Source organism: Myotis yumanensis, unplaced genomic scaffold (genome assembly GCF_028538775.1).
Source record: "Myotis yumanensis isolate MYYU_CA2020_CCGP unplaced genomic scaffold, mMyoYum1.0.hap1 SCAF_1, whole genome shotgun sequence".
Classification (NCBI taxonomy): domain Eukaryota; kingdom Metazoa; phylum Chordata; class Mammalia; order Chiroptera; family Vespertilionidae; genus Myotis; species Myotis yumanensis.
In genome coordinates this window covers 120476840-120496377 of record NW_027223752.1, presented here as the reverse complement: position 1 = coordinate 120496377, position 19538 = coordinate 120476840, and the positions used below count along the sequence as shown (strand labels likewise).

General features: G+C 38.5%; 1 protein-coding gene across 4 annotated transcripts in view; it reads right to left on the bottom strand.

The window, feature by feature from the left end:
* Window positions 1-19538, bottom strand: part of NEMF (nuclear export mediator factor) — a 79947-nt gene that overhangs the window by 18701 nt on the left and 41708 nt on the right. For all 4 annotated transcript variants that reach the window (XM_070431371.1, XM_070431382.1, XM_070431379.1 and 1 more), the window contains 10 exons: window positions 16818-16921; window positions 15351-15413; window positions 11643-11755; window positions 9900-9957; window positions 9377-9435; window positions 8987-9107; window positions 6428-6707; window positions 5664-5706; window positions 5488-5537; window positions 1778-1931 (listed from right to left, as the gene is read on the bottom strand). In XM_070431371.1, the coding sequence (XP_070287472.1) occupies window positions 1778-1931; window positions 5488-5537; window positions 5664-5706; window positions 6428-6707; window positions 8987-9107; window positions 9377-9435; window positions 9900-9957; window positions 11643-11755; window positions 15351-15413; window positions 16818-16921 (1045 nt within the window). The remainder of the gene's footprint in view (window positions 1-1777; window positions 1932-5487; window positions 5538-5663; window positions 5707-6427; window positions 6708-8986; window positions 9108-9376; window positions 9436-9899; window positions 9958-11642; window positions 11756-15350; window positions 15414-16817; window positions 16922-19538) is intronic.

The following is a 19538-nucleotide window of genomic DNA, read 5'->3' as shown; positions in this document are numbered from 1 at the left end:
TAAAAACTAGGAAGTGAAAGTTCTAAAAATATGCCACTTTATTATAAAAAGTAATAAAAATTTTAAGTAGGAATAGATAAGACAGGTAAGACTTTAGAGGAAAATGGAAGAATACAAAGTCTTACATAATTATAGTCCACATTCATGGACACGAAGACTCACTGTGGTAAAGATGATAGCTCTCCACAAAATAATCTAAAAATGTAATGTATTTTAGTAAAAATTTCATCAGGATTTGCCTTAGAACTTAAAGTATCTGCAGAATATCTCACTGTATAAACACCAGATTGTTATTTTATATTGTTGGGTATTTAAAATTATCTTCAGTTTTCTTGTTATTATAAATATCTTCTTGAATATCCTTAGTATATACATATGATTTTTTAAAATATAAATTCCTAAAAGTAGAATTGCTGAGTCAAAGAGTAAGTACATTGTTAGGACTCCTGTTGGGAATTCCCATGCTGTGCACTCAAACATTTATTGAATGAGATTGAACACACATTATCTATTAATTTGATGGGTGAAAAAAACACACCTTGTTTACATAAGCATTTCTTTTTATCAGAGTTGCCATTTGTCTTGCAATTTTACTGATGGGTTCTTTTCTCCCACTGGAATTTACTTTGGTATCTTTTTTAAACATGACTAGCCACTTCACTTATTTGAGGCTCACTGGCAAAACAACAGGAAATTCTGATACTATTGATGTAGGAAAGTTTATTAAACATGATCTTTATTAAGACTTCAAAAGAGTTTTTAAAAAAGGATACACTGATATACTAACTGACAATCTCTTCTTTACACGCTACAGCATTAAAAATTTTTTTATTGTTTTCAGAGAGGAAGGGGAGGGAAAGAGAGAAACATGATAAGAGAGATGATGAGAGAGAATCATTGATCAGCTGCCTTCTGCACGCCTCCCACTGGGGATTGAGCCCACAACCTGGGCATGTGACCTGACCGGGAATCAAACCAGCAACCTCTTGGTTCATGGGTCAACGCTCAACCACCAAGCCACACTGACCGGGCTAGAATTATTATTATTTTTTTGCCTACAGCATCTATTTCACTTAAATTTTAAAAATTTAAGGGGAACCTCACAACTTCATTTGTGAACCATATAGTATTAACTTTAACAATTCACCCAGCTCTTCCCATAAGTGGCCTGTGGTGACATCTGAAAATGACTCATTATTCATTTGACCCAGCAAACCCCACAAAATCATGCAAATCAAGAGGTTCAAATTTTCATGTTCACTTTAAGAACATTCATGGGACTGCCCAGGCCATCAAGGGTATGCATTTCGAAAAGTCACCAAGTATCGAAACAATGTCACTTTACAGAGGCAATATGTGCCATTTCGTTGTTACAGTGGTGCAGTTGGTAGGTGTGCCAGGCCAAACATGGGGCTGGACACAGGGTGAGTGGCCCAAATAGAGTGCTGAATTTCTGCTGCACAAGCTTAAAAATGCAGAGAGTGATGCTGAACTTCAGGGTTTAGATGTCCATTCTCTGGTCATTGAGCACATCCAGGTGAACAAAGCTCCCAGTATGTGGCATGGAACTTACAGAGCTCATGGGCAGATGAGCCCATACACGAGCTGCCACATTGAGATGATCCTTACTGCAAAGGAACAGACTATTCCTAAATCAGGAGAGGAGCACAGAAGAAATGATATCCCAAAAGAAACAAAAACTTATCGCCCAGGAGTAAATTCAGCATTAAATGCAATAAAAGTAAAAAAACCCCAATTCACCCCAAAGTTTTATTACCTTTTGTCCTCGCTTCACTGGCTGCACAGCTGGGGCATTTTTGCCTGTGTTCTGATGTGTTTCAAGGTGTAGAGCATTTTCTTTTTCTTTGTCTTTTCCCTCTATCACTTCTAAATCCCCTGAGTCACTTGGAAGCTTTTTCTTCTTCAGTTCCCTAAATGTAAGTGAAACAAAAACATCTAATTCTTAGAATTTCAAATTCTTAGTCCCTAAAAAAATTACATGGGGAAGGGAACATGTACAACGTATAACAGATCATGGCTTCTGCTTTACCTGATAATCACCAGTTACCATATACAAAGAAGCACTAATCATCACAAAGGAAAATAGCTTCAAATTTTTCTCTCGTGGGTTTTTCATTCTTTCTGTCAATCAGGCTCAACACACGGTCACCCTCGACTTACCCTTACTTAGTAGCTACATTCAGTTCCTTAACACCTTGACAGCCAGGCAACAGGATTTGTAGTCTTTGTAATTAACATGGCCTTGGCAGATCTTAGCTATTTATTTTATTTTAAAAATATATTTTTATTGATTTCAGAGAGGAAGGGAGAGGGAAAGATAGAAACATCAATGATGAGAGAGAATCATTGATTGGCTGCCTCCTGCACGCCCCACACTGGGAATTGAGCGCGCAACCTGGGCATGTGCCCTGACTTGGAATTGAGCAGTGACCTCCTGGTTCACAGGTCGGTGCTCAATCACTGAGCCACAATGCCCAGGCAGATCTTAGCTATTTAATAAAGTATCTGTCAAGTGGTTGACTGAATAAATGGATAAAAAATAAGCAGATGAAGGATGAAAGGGAAATTCTATTGCTGTGATATTTTTCATGTTCAAACTCTTCTATTCCCAATGTCACTGTCGTAGGCCAGGTCTTCAGCACTTTCCACCCTGTTTTCCTCCAGGGATTTCCCCCAAAATCTTTTCTACATTAACTTCTAGATTAATCTTCCTTAACTGTTTACCTATGTCACATTCCCATTCAAAATCTTCCAAAAGTCCGCTTCACATTACTTTCAAGATAAAATCCAAAATCCTTAGCTTGTCATTTTAAGTTCCCAATATAAGTTCCATTTTGCCAGTCTTATCTACCAGGTCACAAACATGAACTTTCTGCTCCTTTCACCTCAGTCTATTCATCATCTCCTCAAAGCACTACACATATTGCTTCCAAATTCCCACTACCTTATGTTCATGTTAATTCTCCTTGATTGATGTCTCTGTATCTTCATTTACCTAAGTGCTAATCTATTTTCAAGAATACTTCTGATGGTATTTCTCAAAACACCTGAACTCACGGCAATTTCTTACTCCTCAACTACTGTATCAATTTCAGATAACACTATACTTTACCCCTGAACAACACAGGTTTGCACTTAATATGCCCAGCAGAAGTGGACCCAGGCAGTTTAAACCCGTATTATTTAAGAGTCAACTATATTTCAATCCGTGGTGAGCAATCCACAGGTGCTGAGGCCAGATTGTAATTATACAGTATGAGGATTTTTGACCCATGTTGTTCAAGGGTCAAATGTATTTACAGATTTATGACTATTTCCTGAATCCAGGACTCAAAAATTTTTGTTTGTTTGTTTTGTTTCTAGATTCACTTATTAAATTATTCATATGTTTTAGTATGTCAACAATAACAATCACTGTTCATAATGAAGTAAAGAGGGGCTCCTGGAATGTGGGCTAGAGAGGTTGCTAGAGATAAAGGAGGTTGTGGGAAGGAGGTAGACTAGCGAGAAGCACTTGAAAAAGGTGAAGAATCCAAGTGCAGTGACAGCTGCTGTGAGTATGGAAGTCGAGAAACTCAATATAAACAATGGCAATAACTTTGAAGAGTGACTAACATCCTGGGCAGAGAAATAACAATGTCAGTCAGGATTTTCCACTTTTACCTCCAAAATGAACTCTTTAAATCTCAGTGTCTCCATTCTTTTCCTGAATTGAGATGTGCCTTTCTCTCTGAGCTAAAAGAGTTGTTCAGTCTTTGGGAGGAGCTGCTTAATAAATGATCATCACTGAAATATTGGCAATTTAAGTAAGGATTAGCAGTGGGGCAGAAAATACTTGGCATAATTTGAGCACCTGGTGGGTACTGTAGGAGTTGCTGTTGAATGGGGTAACTTCTTTTAATCTGTTTCAGGTTTAAAAGAAGCCAGGTAATAGAGACAGGGTTGGCTGTACCTCATTAATACAGTATCCACTTAGACATGTGGCTATCAAGCACCTGAAACATGGCCACGGCGATGAGGAACTGAATTTCAAATTTTATATCATTCTTTAAAAAATATATATAATTTATATTTATAATTGATTTTTTACAGAGAGGAAGGGAGAGGGAGAGTTAGAAACATTGATGAGAGAGAAACATCGATCAGCTGCCTTCTGCACACCCCCCACCGGAGATGTGCCCGCAACCAAGGTATAGGCCCTTGATCGGAATCGAATCTGGGACCCTTCAGTCCACAGGCCAACGCTCTATCCATTGAGCCAAACTGGCCAGGGCAAAATAAATCTTTATTGTTGAAAGGATTACATAAGACCCCCTTTGTCCCCCATTGCCCTCTCCCCCCGCAAGCCTTCACCACCCACTGTCTGTGTCCTTGGGTTTTGCTCAAAAGCTTCTTGATGGCATGAATTTTGTATTTTACCTCTTTGTATACTAGTTTTAGTCTTTTTCACTTACAGTGGTTGTCTCAGTTGTCCTATTCCTTCTGCCTCTACCTTTCTATTTGCCTCTAGAGACCTGCTATATTTAAAAACGGACAACAGTGTGGCGGGAGGAGAGTGGGGGGAGGTGGAGAAGGATATAGGGGGGATAAATGGCGATGGGAAAAAATAAAATAAACTCTTATCTGCATCCTTAAAAAAGAGTGTTTTCCCTTATGTAAAACTCTCCTAATTAATTTCAAGTGTTCCTACTTATTCTTGTCAATATTATCCTAAAATTAGGTTGTCAATTTAATACACTGCAATCACTATTATACATATTTATGTAATAAAAGGTCTGTCTCATGTCATATAACACACCTCACTGATTAAGATATAAAACACAAAAACCTCTTAAGAGCTAAATATTAAAAATGAAATAAGCCGAAACCGGTTTGGCTCAGTGGATAGAGCGTCGGCCTGCAGACTGAAAGGTCCCGGGTTCGATTCCGGTCAAGGGCATGTACCTTGGTTGCGGGCACATCCCCAGTAGGGGGTGTGCAAGAGGCAGCTGATCGATGTTCCTCTTTCATCGATGTTTCTAACTCTCTATTCCTCTCCCTTCCTCTCTGTAAAAAATCAATAAAATATATTTAAAAAAAAAAAAAAAAAAAAAAAAAAAAAAAAAATGAAATAAGATTTTATGCCCTGGCCGGTGTTGGTAATTGGTTAGAGCATCGAGGGTTCAATTCCTGGTCAAGGACGTGTTTCTGGGTTGTAGGTTTGATCCCCAGCCTCTCCCTCTCCCCCTCTTCCCTTCCACTCTCTCTAAAAATCAGTGGGAAAAATATATCCTTGGGTAAGAATTAACAAAAAAAACCCCAATAATATGAAATAAGATTTATGGCAAATCTTGGCAATTTTAATTGACAAGGGACCCCTCAGTGCACAAAAGGAGGTCTTTAGAACAGCAAGGTGATCTGTCATAACTAAATTGTCAATAAAAAATAATTACATGCTTTTCAGTCAGATAATACAAATATTTTTACCTTCTTTCCTTGGCAGACAAATGTCTCCGGCTCTGTAATTTACTGTCACTCTATTAAAAAAACAAACAAACAATATCACGACTAATTTTCCAAACAATAAAATTGACAAGTAGAAAATTATTCTATTCATTGAGAAGGACATGTTTGTTCTTCATAAAACTTTCAAAACAGCTTACCATATTAGAAGATTCTTCTTTTGAAGCCAATTTCTGGAGGGACCTATGAAAAGAGGAATCCACTAGCCTGTAGAAGGCATGTATTTACAAAGTCCCAAAACATTTCCATATCATACCCTTAATTACTGACAATCCTACAAATTTTCAAATTACAAAATCTAATTGCTTACTTATTTCCTCACGCTTTTAAATATATTCTTAAATAGCTGACATGTACTGAACACTTACTATGTACCAGGCACTGCTAGATGCTTTACATGCATATTATCTTCACCAAAACCCAATGAATTGGATAATAATTTTCACCAAGAAGAAAACTGAAACTTAGACATAAAGCAACTTGCCCAAGGATACACTCTGAGACTCAATTCTGATCTGACTCCTAAGCCATTCTTAACTACTCCAATGATAATGCTTTTATAACTATGGTATTGTTAACTTGGTGATCACTTAAAGACATTAAAGACTCAAACACCTTATTTTTTGCATGGCAATGCCTTTCTTATATTATTAGCATTTATAATCGTTTACTTATTTCTATTTTGACCTAGTTTAGTCACTTTTGTATTTACTGTATTTTTCCACCCTGGGTCCTGGGAATTTCTTTAGAGAGACCAGACCTCCAAATCAAATTGTAAAAAAGATAATAAAGTCACAGAACAGGGTAAAAGTACTAAGGTCAATTCTTGGTATTATCTTTTTAAGGATTAACTCATCATTCCTAGCTTCCAAAATAAAACTTACAATTACAGTTTTTAAATTACCTCTGGGGCTGAAGGTGGGACAAGTCAATGGTAGTATCAGGATAATTTAATATCTCTTCCCCTTCATCCTTCATCTCACCAACAGATTCCTGATCTTTTACTACCTCTTCAGATTCTCCTTCATCTTCGGAGCTTTCTTCCTGCATTAGTTCTTCATTTAGCTCATCTCCACCACTATGAATATTAATACCCTCCTGATCAACCTGAGACATGAATTCCACTTCCACAGGAGTTTCCTGTAATTCCTCTTTATCTTCTTCACTGCTACTGTCTCCTCCATCTGTAGAATTACCATGAGAAAAGTCAAGAGTGCTATCACCACAAAAAGCTAGATGATTTCCTTGAAAACTTCAAAAAATATTCTACTGATTCCGTTTCTCCAAAAGATTACCTGAAAATGCCTGTTTATCTCCACAGGGTTCTCTGATTTACACAAAAGGATACTCTGTATCATGCATTGGTTGGAACAAATGATCTCCAAGATGCTTTACCATAATAAACTTCTTGGACATTACAACCATCTATATATATAAAAGCCTAAGCGACCAAACAACCGAATGACTGGTCGCTGTGACGTGCACTGATCATCAGAGGACAGACGCTCAATGCACAGGACCAGGCTCCCTCCTGTCTGGATTGGGCCTGCGGGGATCAGGCCAAAACCCGCTATCTGACACCCTCCAAGGAGTCCCGGATTGCCAGAGGGTGCAGGCCAGGCCAAGGGACCCCATCAATGCACAAATCCGTGCACCAGGCCTCTAGTTTCTAAAATAAAAACTATAACTTGTCTTTGTTAGGTATTTCCAAAAAGGAGGACAGCAGCAGTTCTATAAATTCTGTTGCTTTTATTATAATTTGCATGTGAGAACTGAAATTAGATAATCCTATATAATAAAGTGGTAATATGCAAATTGACCATCACACTTTTGCACAAGATGGCCACCCCCATGTGGCCACAAGATGGCTGGCAGGGAAGGGCAGTTGTGGGCAATTAGGCTGGCAGGGGAGGGCAGTTAGGGGAGACCAGGCTGGCAGGGGAGGGCAGTTGGGGGCAATCGGGCCAGCAGGGGAGCAGTTAGGTGTCGATCAGGCTGGCAGGCGAGCGGTTGGGAGTCAGCAGTCCCAGATTGTGAGAGGGATGTCTGACTGCCGGGATGTCCGGGATTGGGCCTAAACTGGCAGTTGGACATCCCCCGAGGTATCCCAGATTGGAGAGGGTGTAGGCTGGGCTGAGGGACACCCCCCCCCCCCCCCCGCACGAATTCCATGCACTGGGCCTCTAGTGTGGTATATAACTGGCACACAGCATGTGTTCACACTCTGGCAAAAGGAACACTATCTAGCAATATGGCCTAGTTGCCTCACCTATAAAATGGGATACCACCACCCATCTGACAAGGATGGTTTTGAGAATTCAATAAAAAAATAATGTAAATAAAGCACTTTATACAGTATCAAGAACAGATTGAAAATTTTAAAAAAAGAGACTTGTTACAACAGTCAGTAGTCGTAAATAAAACAATGCAGTATTACTCCCAAAAATGAATGACCCTAGAAGAAAGATATCTATAAATATAACTTAGATATTTTCTTTAGTTCCTTCAGGTAGATAGGTAAATTTATTCTAGTAACCATAGTTGCTCTCCACTAGAAGCAAATATATTATTAAATCAAGCTAAATTATCTTAAAGGAAATTGTACTTGTTATGAACTCATCTTTGTATCACTTCTAAACCCTAAAGCAGCAGTTCTCAACCTGTGGGTCACGACCCCTTTGGCGGTCGAACGACTCTTTCACAGGGGTTGCCTAAGACCATCCTGCATATCAGATATTTACATTATGATTCATAACAGTAGCAACATTACAGTTATGAAGTAGCAACGAAAATAATTTTATGGTTGGGTCACAACATGAGAAACTGTATTTAAAGGGCCAGAAGGTTGAGAACCACTGCCCTAAAGTAAGTGCTCATTCATATTTATGAATTACCCAATAAATACTGAAGTTTTATTATATAAATATATACTCAAGTGTACTAGTTATGGATCTAATTACTTTATAATTCACTAGGATTATAAGCATATTTAACATTTCCCAAAACAAAATTCAGTAAATGAAACTTCAATTATCCAAAAGGAGCTATGATTTTCTAAGTAAGAATTTAGAAGCAAAACTAGATACAGGCAGTCCTCGGGTTACGTCAGAGATCCGTTCCTATGGCGTGACGTAACTCAATATTCGTTGTAAGTCGGAACCCACCTACACAAGCACCCATGTCACTCACATGGAGCACATACATAGCAGTAATGAAGTGAAACAGTAAAAAATATTTAAAAGATAACAATTCCTGACCTTTACTTGTGGTAAATAAATAATAAAAAACATAAAGCACATATGTACATATGTTAAAATGACAGAACTTTTTTTTTTAATAAATCTGAAAATGGGAGATGGCAACGTAACCACGTAACCACGAAATGACCGTACATCAAGTCCGATGTAACCCGAAGACTGTAATAGAAAACATTATTAGGTACTTTATAAAGTCTGTAAACTACCTAGTTGTTCCATTTCTTCTGATATGAGTTCACTTGTGCAACTCGCCAGTGTCTCCATGTCTTCATCTTGCACTCTGACTTTTCGTTCACCTCGATGTCTCCAAACACAAGACTCATCTACCTATGGAAATAATCCCTTTTCATTGATGGAACTTTAAGTGAGGCTAATGAAAATCAGAAAAAAAAATAATAAAGAGCCTGGCTGGTGTGGCTCAGTGGTTGAGCATTGACCCATGAACCAGAGGGCATGGTTTGATTCCCGTTCAGGGCACAAGCCTGGGTTGCAGGAGGCAGCCAATCAATGATTCTCATCATTGATGTTTCTATCTCTCCCTAAAAATCAGTAAAAACATATTTAAAAAATATAATAATGAAGAATATGAAAAGTACCTTAAAGAGGAAGCTAAACCCCAGCATTAGATATGACGGAGGAAGGAAATTCTTTTTTCCTACAAAAGATAATGGACATAAATGTTTTACAAATCTGTTTTCTTTATTTTATGCTTGCAAGGTATCTGACACCAATGGTTACACTTGTTTTGTCTTTTCTCTGTCAAGAGGAACATTTCCCATTTACAGAAATTGGCATTATGTAAGGAACAGGAATTAAGATAGAAAAATATGATTGTTTGCTCTCATCCTTTGGGTTAATCAGACCCTGAATAATCAATTTTTAGAAAAAAAGGTCATGTTATACTTTCTTACCCTTGTAACTCTAAACTATGTGAAGTACATATTCATCAATAAAAATATATATGGAGATGACATGACAAATGCTAAATTTGCTACAGCAGAGTAATTTTCCTTATTTCATAACAGACTTCAAATATATGAAATCAAGACAAGAGTCTGTTCTGAGAATATTAGCAGATGGTCCTCAAACTGGTTCCTATAACCCACTGACAATCATTACCTCTTATCATGAAGCTTCCTGTTGTCAAATATTCTCCAGTTGGTGCTGTTTTAGACACCTGAGGAACACGTAATACATTATACTCTTGTCTTTAGAAATACTTAAAAAAAATATTTTCAATGAAGAAAGTCATATTCAAGTAAGCAGTGCTATGTCCTGAGAAGTTTATAAATTTAGCAAAAATGATGAATGCTGATGGGATACGTCTCTTTAATGATAAATATACCCTTTGCTGTAACAATGAAAAAAAAAAAGAACATACTAGAACATACTACATCGATAATTTTCAAATGTCTTGGAGTAGAGCCAGAACTGGTCCACACCATTCCTCTAGTGTGAGATATAATAAAGAAGTAGTAGTTTAGTAAGTTTACCATACAACTATACTTACTAAAATAAAACTATATTTATTAAATAAAATCCTTTTCTGAGATACTCTTTTTGGTAATAAAATAATCTTTTACTTTAGGAAATAAAAATGATAGCAGATTTTAAAATATATTCTAATTTGACAAAATAGGAAGTGAGCAAGAGAGTATCTTTATTAGTCATAGTTATGCAAAGGATTAAAAAACCTATTCATAAAAGAATTAGAGTCACTTTCATAACAAGACTGAGACAGAAAAACCTAATCTCAGAAGTGATATTTCCTAAAAATCCAATATCACAGCATAGCAGAAAATAATATAACTGATATAAAAATGAAACAAAAATATAAGGAAGGATAATGGTATTGAATTCTTTTTACCACATACTTTTTCATTATCTATCTATCTATATAAAAGGCTAATATGCAAATTGTCCCCATGGGAGTTTGACCAGGAGACCGATTGCTTGCTATGACATGCACTGACCACCAGGGGGTGACGTGGAACAAAGGAAGGCCCCAGCTGGCAGCTGGGGAAGGCAGGCCCTGGCCGGCAGCCAGAAAAGGAAGGCCCCGGTTGGCAGCCGGTAGGAAGGCCCTGATCACCGGCCAGGTCTAGGAACCCTACCCATGCACAAATTTTGTGCACTGGGCCTCTAGTTAATTATAATTCTTGAAAATGTATATCAATAGCAGTGTAAAGTCAAATGTGGAATGAAGTATCATCACAAAAAAAAACATAACCATCAAGTAAGACAATCACTAGCCCTAGCTGGTTTGGCTCAGTAGATAGAGCGTTGTCGGCATGTGGACTGAAGAGTCCCAGGTTCCATCCCCAGTAGGGGGTATGCAGAAGGCAGCCGGTCAATGATTCTCTCATCATTGATGTTTCTATCTCTTTCTCCCCCGCTATAAATCATAGAAATATATTAAAAAAGAAAAAAGGGACAATCACTATAATTGAGTGACTACAAAACCATTGGATATACCAACTTTCCTGGAAGGGCCAAAAGGAATTCAGAAAATTCCAACAAGTATGAATAAGAGAAAGCTGTTTTAGGTCAGTATGCCTGTCATAATTAGAACACTCTCTATCCCATATAATTGCATGGATCACTCTCTCTTCATTTAGGACTCTGCAGCTCAAATCTTACCTTCCCAGATACTTTGTTCAGAATGGCAGCCCCTATCACTCTCTATCCCCTTAAAAAAAATACTTACAGCAATTGCTATCTGGCATTACGTATTTTTCTCCACTACCAAAATGTCAGCTCCATCAAGTAGGTAGGTACTCAGCCTTGTTCACTTCTATACCTCTAAAATTTGGTACATGGTAGTTCTTAATAAATTAAGAAAAGGACCATAGCCGTTATTACCTGATGATGGTACACCCACCAAGCACTAGTGATAACTCGGGCATCCCAAGCAGCACTGTAGCAAAGTGCCATTGTGCCAGCTTCAGTCAAAGTTCGAGGAGGAATCGGTTCTCCTGTAATAACAATGCTACAATGCGTCAGTACCCAAGTACAGACTTTCTACAGAGCAAGATATGAAAATCACAGGTGTGGCAGGTTTAATCTTCTTATATTTTAAATACTAGTACTACATTTTTATTTTAATATTATAAAAAGTTACTATTTTTTTTATTAAAATGTATTTATAGTAGGCTTTTAAATGGTCTAAGTCAGTGGTCGGCAAACTTATTAGTCAACAGAGCCAAATATCAACAGTACAACGACTGAAATTTCTTTTGAGAGCCAAGTTTTTTAAACTTAAACTATATAGGTAGGTACATTGTTATTAACTTAATTAGGGTACTCCTAAGCTGGCCTTTGCTAAAAATGTTTCATTTTATAATAATAAAGCCACCAACACAAAATAATTACAATTCTTAAATTGATGACAAAAATACCTGTAGGATTTGCAACTGGTTGGAAAAATATAGGTAACTTTATGCTTCGAGTAGGTACTTTTGTCACCCGCGCGATTTGCGGACACGACTAGCACTAACCACTGCACAATGAGACTGCTGACTGACTGGGTCACTCAACTCGTGCATGAATTGCGCGCGTCTCCCGTCGCCCGACTGACCGACACCCCCCACTTCTTCTAACGCCACTTCTTCAAAATAGACTCGCCCAGGCCGAAAACCGACTTCTGTGCATGGGCCACGAAGTTTCAATCGCACTGTACGTACGCGCCCGCACGTGGTATTTTGTGGAAGAGCCACACTCAAGGGGCCAAAGAGCCACATGTGGCTCACGAGCCGCGGTTTGCTGACCACTGGTCTAAGTAAATAAAACAAATTAGAGAAGAAATTTCCTCTCTTGTGTCAGTAAATCTAACCTCATTCCAAAAAGGATAATTTAAACAATCTATTTAAAGTTTGAAGACTTCCAGAATTATTAGATTCACTAAATCATCAAAATAAAGAGCATATTAATCACAAACCCCTAGTTATATTTCAAATATTTTAAAATTGGGATAAAACTTACATAACATAAAATTGACCCTTTAAAAATATACAGGTTTGGGCAGAAGTAGGTTTATAGTTGTATGTGAATATAGAGTTTATTTTGGAATTATTATTTATTATTGTACAAGAGGCCCGGGATTCCCTCAGCCCGGCCTGCGCCCTCTCGCAGTCCAGGACCCCTTGGGGATGTCCACCTGCTGGCTTAGGCCTGCTCCCCGGGGGATCGGGCCTAAGATGGCAGTCAGACATCCCTTTGGCAGCTCAGGAGCCCTCAAGGGATGTCCACCTGCCAGCTTAGGCCCGCTCCCCGTGGGCCTAAGCCACAGTTGGACATCTTAGCACTGAGGAGGAGGTGGGAGAGGCTCCTGCCACCACCACTGAGTTTGCAGCCGTCAGCCCGGCTTGTGGCTGAGCGGAGCTCCCCTTGTGGGAGAGCACAGTCATTCTGTTGTTAGGGTCAATTTGCATATTACCCTTTTATTACATAGGATTATTTCCCACATGAACAGCTATAAACTTACTTTTGTCCACTTTGTAAAATTCAATGGGTTTTAGTATGTTCATAAAGCTATGGAACCATTATTACTAATTCCAGGAACCTCCATAATCCCCTAAATCCTGTATGCATTAATATAGTTTTATTTGTTCCTTATCAATTTGGATATTTTTAATTTCTTTTTATTGCCTAATGACCTATTTAGTACCTCCATAAACATGGAACAGAAGCAGCAATAACAGCCATGCTTATCTCATTCGTGATCTTAGGGGAAACCTTTCAGTCTTTGAGCATTAAGTAGAATTGTTAGATGTGGGTTTTCCATAGCTATTCTTTACCGAGTTGAGGAAATTCCCTTCTATTCCTAGTTTGTTGAATGCTTTTATCACCAGTGGGTGTTAGATTACTGCCAAAGGCTTCTTCTGCATCAATTTAAATGATCATGTGATTTTTTTCCTTTATGCTATTATACTTTACTACATTAATTAACTTTCAATCATAAGACAAACCTTGCATGCCTGGGATAAATCCCACTTTGTCATGGTGTATAATACTTTTAACATGCTACTAGATTCAGTTTCCTAATATTTTGTTGAGGATTTTTGTGTCTATATTCATAAGTGATATTGATCTGTAGTTTTCTTATGTCTGTCTGGTTTTGTTATTAGGGTAAAATGGTCTTGTAGAAGAGTTAGAACAGCGGTTGTCAACTTTTCGGACCTTGCGGACCACCGGTTGGTGACCGCTGAGTGAGAAAGTGTTCCCATCTCTTCTATTTTCTGGAAGACTTTGTGAAGGACTGAGGTTTAATCTTCTTTAAAAGTTTGGTAGAATTAACCAGTGAAGCCATGCGGGCCTGAGATTTCTTTGAGTAGGTATTTTTAAATTACTAATTCAATTTCTTTACTTATTATAGGTTTGTTTTGATTTTCTATTTCACCTTAGGCCAGTTTTGGTAGTTTGTGTCTTTCTAAGAATTTGCTCATTTCATCTAGGTTATCTAATTTGCTGCTATACAACTTTTCATAGAATTCCCTCATAATTCTTTTGATTTCTGTGAAGTTGACAGTAATGTCCCCTCTTTTGTTCCTAATTTTAGGAATCTGAACCTTTATTTGTTTTTCTAGATTTTAATGATTATAATTTTGTTATTGATTTGAAATTGTTCTTCTTTTTTATTATAGGCATTACCACCATAAATCTCTAAGCACTGCTTTAGCTACATCTCCTAAGTTTTGATACATGGTTTTCATTTCACTCATCTCAAAGTATTTGCTGACACCCAGGCCCCTAAAGATTTCCTCTTTGATCCATTGATTATTTATGAGTGTGTACTTTAATTTCCATACATGTGTATATTCTCCAAATTCTCTTCTATTAGTGGTTTCTAATTTCACTCCATTATGGTCAGAAAACTTAATTTGTGTGATTTCAATAGTTTTAAAATTTATTGAGACTTTTTAAAAAAATATATTTTTATTGATTTCAGAGAGGAAGGGAGAGGGAGAGAGATAAAAACATCAATGGTAAGAGAGAATCATTGATTGGCTGCCTCCTGCATGCCCCACTCTGGGGACCAAGTCTGCAATCCAGGCATGTGCCCTTGACTAGAATCAAACCCAGGACCCGTCAGTTCACAGGCCGACGCTCTATCCACTGAGCCAAACCAGCCAGGGCTGAGACTTTTTAATGAATATCGTAGGGTCTCTCCTGGAGAATGTTCCATGTGTACTTGAGAAGAATAAGAATCTATTGTTATTTGGTGGAGTATACTAGAGATGTATTAGATCTAGTTAATTTAGTGCTGTTCACATCTTCAATTTCATTGATCTTACATCTAGTTATTCTATCTATGATCGAAAGTTAAATACTAAAAGTTAAATATAATTGCTGAATTACCTATTTTTCCCTTTAATTCTGTCAGATTTTGCTTCATGTATTCTAGGGCTCTGTTGTTGAGTGTATGTATTTATAATGGTTATAACTTACTAATGGATTGACTGTTTTATCATTATAAAGTGCCTTATCTCTATTGAAAATTTTTGTCTTATAGTTATATTAAAACATTTTAACAAAAGGAATTAAAGTTCTGAACAGAAAGAAATATAATACCTGTTGGATTTTTAATGACACAGCTAGTAGCTCCATGAAGATCAGCATGTACATAAATGTCCCCTTAAAAAGAAGAAACGATACTCTAAATTCTGTTTTGTTTTGTCACAATTATTTATTTATTTACTGTTTAACGGATTCAAAACCTAAAAGTGATAAGAAGACATATAAATTCCATCTCCTATCCCTGGGAGATTTCTTATAGGCCTCCTTATAGAAAGCAATGCTAATATGGTAGATTATAAAAATGACCACAATTCCTCTCCCTCCTTCTACCCACACCTCTTTGCTTTGTGACTGAAGCTTTTCCCATTAAGAGTGGAGTCTACCCCAATAAATTAAAAAATAATAATAATTTTTTTTAAAAAAGAGGTGGAGTGCATATCCCCATCCCTTGGATCTGGGCCTACCTCATGACCTGCCTTGGCCAAAAGAATGTGGCAGATGTGACTAAGTGCCAGTTCCCAGCCTAGGCCTTGAGAGGCCTTGTGTGCTTCCTCTCTCTCAGAAACTTGCTGAGTTACCATGTAAGCAAGCCCAGACTAGCCTGCTGAAAGGGTGAGAGACAGATGGAGCAGATGAGTCATCATTGCAAGTGCAAAGGTCCTGAGGACTATGGATGTTTGACATGTATGAAGAGCAGTCAGGAGGCCAGAGTGAGGGGAGAGTGGTAAGAAAAGAAGCTGGAGAAGAAGCCAGGATCCTTGTAAGCCATGATAAAGACTTCCAGTTTTATTCTAAGTATGTGAGAGCATCAAATGAATTAAAGGAACAAACAGATGAATACAAGAGTAAATGGTCAACCAGAGAAAAGGAAAATGCATGGTTCTTAACAGGTAAAATGAGCAGCCGCTGCTTGCTGTGGACACCTTATCTGGGTTTGAAACTCAATGAGAAAAACCCATATGCTCCATAACAGGCTCAACTCATAATGAACAGAGCTAGAAAAGACAGAGACCAAGCCCTGGGCACCATGTAACCTGACCCAGCTGCTTTCTTCCGTGGTTAAGAATCTTCAATGGTCATTAGATTTAGTTCTGGTATTGATTATTGATTTCTGATACCCACACTGAGGGTTCAGCCACAGTGAGGCGGTGATTATCAGCAAACAAAAATAAATGAGAGGGCTTACACCACAGGGCTTTAGTCCTTTCTAAATGTTAAAAAAGGTTATAAACTTTAGCACTGAAAAAATTAAGCTTTTAAAAATTTAATCTATGATTTTGGAGAACATGCTAATATAGCAAAGAATCAAAAGTCCAACACTGCAGATTAGCTTAGCATTACTACTTTAGAAATATTCACTTACGATGATAATTAAGTGTCAAACTATAAACCACCAAGCATCAAACTCTTTCTACTAACTCAATTTGTCAAAGAAGTTTAAAATGAAAATCTATAGCTAATATTGAGATAACTGATCCAATTACTTAAGAAAATATTCTTTAGAATTTTAATCATACCTACCTGGTGTCAAGTATCTTTTCACGATTATTTCATTCTGTTGCTGATCTCGTCCTCCTATAATTAAATAGTTCTCTGAGCTAATGAACCACAAAAATTTCTCAAACCTACCAAATTGAAATAAGAAAAGTTAACATTTCTTTTCCTTTATAGTTGCCTAAATTCACACCCCCCCCCTTTTTTTACAAAGCAAAACAAAACAAACAAACAAAAACAACAGGAGGCTATCCTGTGTAGGTTAAGACAACTTTAAGGTTTGATTTTTCTTAAAAAATGAAGTTGAATTTTATTGAAAACTTATACAGTGGGGCCTTGACTTACGAGTGTCCCAACTAACAAGTTTTTCGAGATACGAGCTGTTTTTCGGCCGATTTTTGCTTTGAGTTTCGAGCTAAAATTCGGGTTACGAGCCAGCTTCAGATACCCCACCGCTAGTTGGCACAGCGAACGTCACAGTGAACGCCACATCAGCCCAGCATCACGTGTCTCATTCGTTCACTGTTGATTTGACATACGAGTAATTTGAGTTACAAGCTCCGTCACGGAACGAATTAAACTCGTAAGTCAAGGCCCCACTGTAATATAAATTGCCCTAGGACCTTCTTAAGATAGTCTGAGAAGAAAGCAACTAAATTCTGTATTTGAAAAATATATGTTCTGTCCAGCTGGTGTAGCTCAGTGGTTGAGCGACCTATGAATGGGGAGTCACTGTTGATTCCTGGTCATGGCACATGGCTCTGGTTTTGGGCTTGATCCCTGTAGGGAGCGTGCAGGAGGCGGCTGATCAATGATCTCTTTCATCACTGATGTTTCTATCTCTCTCTCTCCCTCTCCCTTCCTCTCTGAAATCAATAAAAGATATTAAAAAAACAACAACACATATATGGCTGAGCTGGTGTGGTTCAGTGGTTGAGCACTGACCTATGAACCAGGAGGTCACAGTTGGATTCCTGGTTGGGGCACATGACCAGGTTGAAGGCTCAAGAGTTGCGGGGGAGAGAATGAGGAGGCAGCAATCGATTTTCTCTCATCACTGATGTTTCTATCTCTCGCTCTCTATCCCTCTCTGAAATCAATAAAAATATTAAAAATACACACATATATATTTCTTTCTCTCCTTAAATCCCTCTCATATAGAGAGCCGTCTTAAACACAAGGATAACTTATAACAATGAATTATACAAAACCAAAGCATAAAATGTCTCAAGGTCCCCAGGTTTAGCTTTCTTTCAGTGGGAAACTATATAGGTTTTGGGACCACTGGTAAGAAAGAAGAAAAAGTTTTTCCCATTTTGTCCTCAATCAACTGCATGCTTACATATATGATATTCTTTACACTTATTTTTATACAAAAGACCAAATATTGCCTACCAAGTGTAACTTTTCTCAAGGGACAAAGTAATCTGGGTTTTCATAATTAATATGTACCATCACAATAAAAAGTAATGAGTATATATTTGTATGACATTTAGAAAATGACATGCAAAACAATGAACATACATATTTCCTATATTACATATAACCAGCAAGATAATCTTTTTCATAATTTAATCTATAATTTAAAAACTTCTTGTTAGAGATGATAAAGGTGTAGCATAGGCATTAACTAAACTCCCTCATATCCCCCAAAATATAAGAGCAACAACATGATTTTATTCCTATATTCTAATTGATTTTTTTACTAAAAGAAAGCTAAACCTAAGGACCTGGAGACATTTTATGTGTTTGCTTTGTGCTTGTGTGTGTGCATGTGTGTACACACACACACACATATGCACACACTAGAGGCCCAGTGCATGAAATTCGTGCATTGGGGGGGGGGGGGGTGTCCCTTCAACCCAACCTGGATCCTCTCCAATCTGGATATCCCTCTCACATTCCAGGACCACTGGCTCCTAACTGCTCACCTGCCTGCCTGATTGCCCCTAACTGCCCCCCCTGCCAGCCTGGTCGCCCCTCACTGCTCCCCCCTGCTGGCCTGGTCGCCCCTCACTGGCCCCCTCTGCCAACCTGGTTGCCCCTCACTGTTCCCCCCTGCTAGCCTGGTCGCCTCAAACTGCCCCCTCTGCTGGCCTGGTTGCCCCTCACTGCCCCCCCCCCACCCCCCCCCCACCGGCCTGGTCACCACACAGCCTGTTCAGTCGTTTGGTCGCCCCTCAATGCCCCCTCTTCCAGTCTGCTTGCCCCACGCAGCCTGCTGTTCAGTCGTTTGGTCGTCTCTCACTAACCCCCCTGCCAGCCTGGTCGCCCCACACAGCCTGCTGTTTAGTCGTTTCGTAGCCCCTCACTAACCCCCCTGCCAGCCTGGTTGCCCTACGCAGCCTGCTGTTCAGTTGTTACTGTGAGGGCGTCCTGACAATTTGCATATTACCCTTTTATTAGTATAGATGCATATGGTTCAAAAATTTTTTAAATTTTATAAAAAGGTATAGTTAGAGATCCTGTATCTATTCAGTTCCCACCACCACTACCAGATAGGGAGACATTGTAATTAGCTTCCTGTGTATCCCTCTTCAGAGTATTTTTAAAAAAATATATTTTATTGATTTTTTTACAGAGAGGAAGGGAGAGGGATAGAGAGTTAGAAACATCGATGAGAGAGAAACACCGATCAGCTGCCTCCTGCACACCTCCTACTGGGGATGTGCCCGCAACCAATGTACATGCCCTTGACTGGAATCGAACCTGGGACCCCCCAGCCCGCAGGCCAACGCGCTATCCACT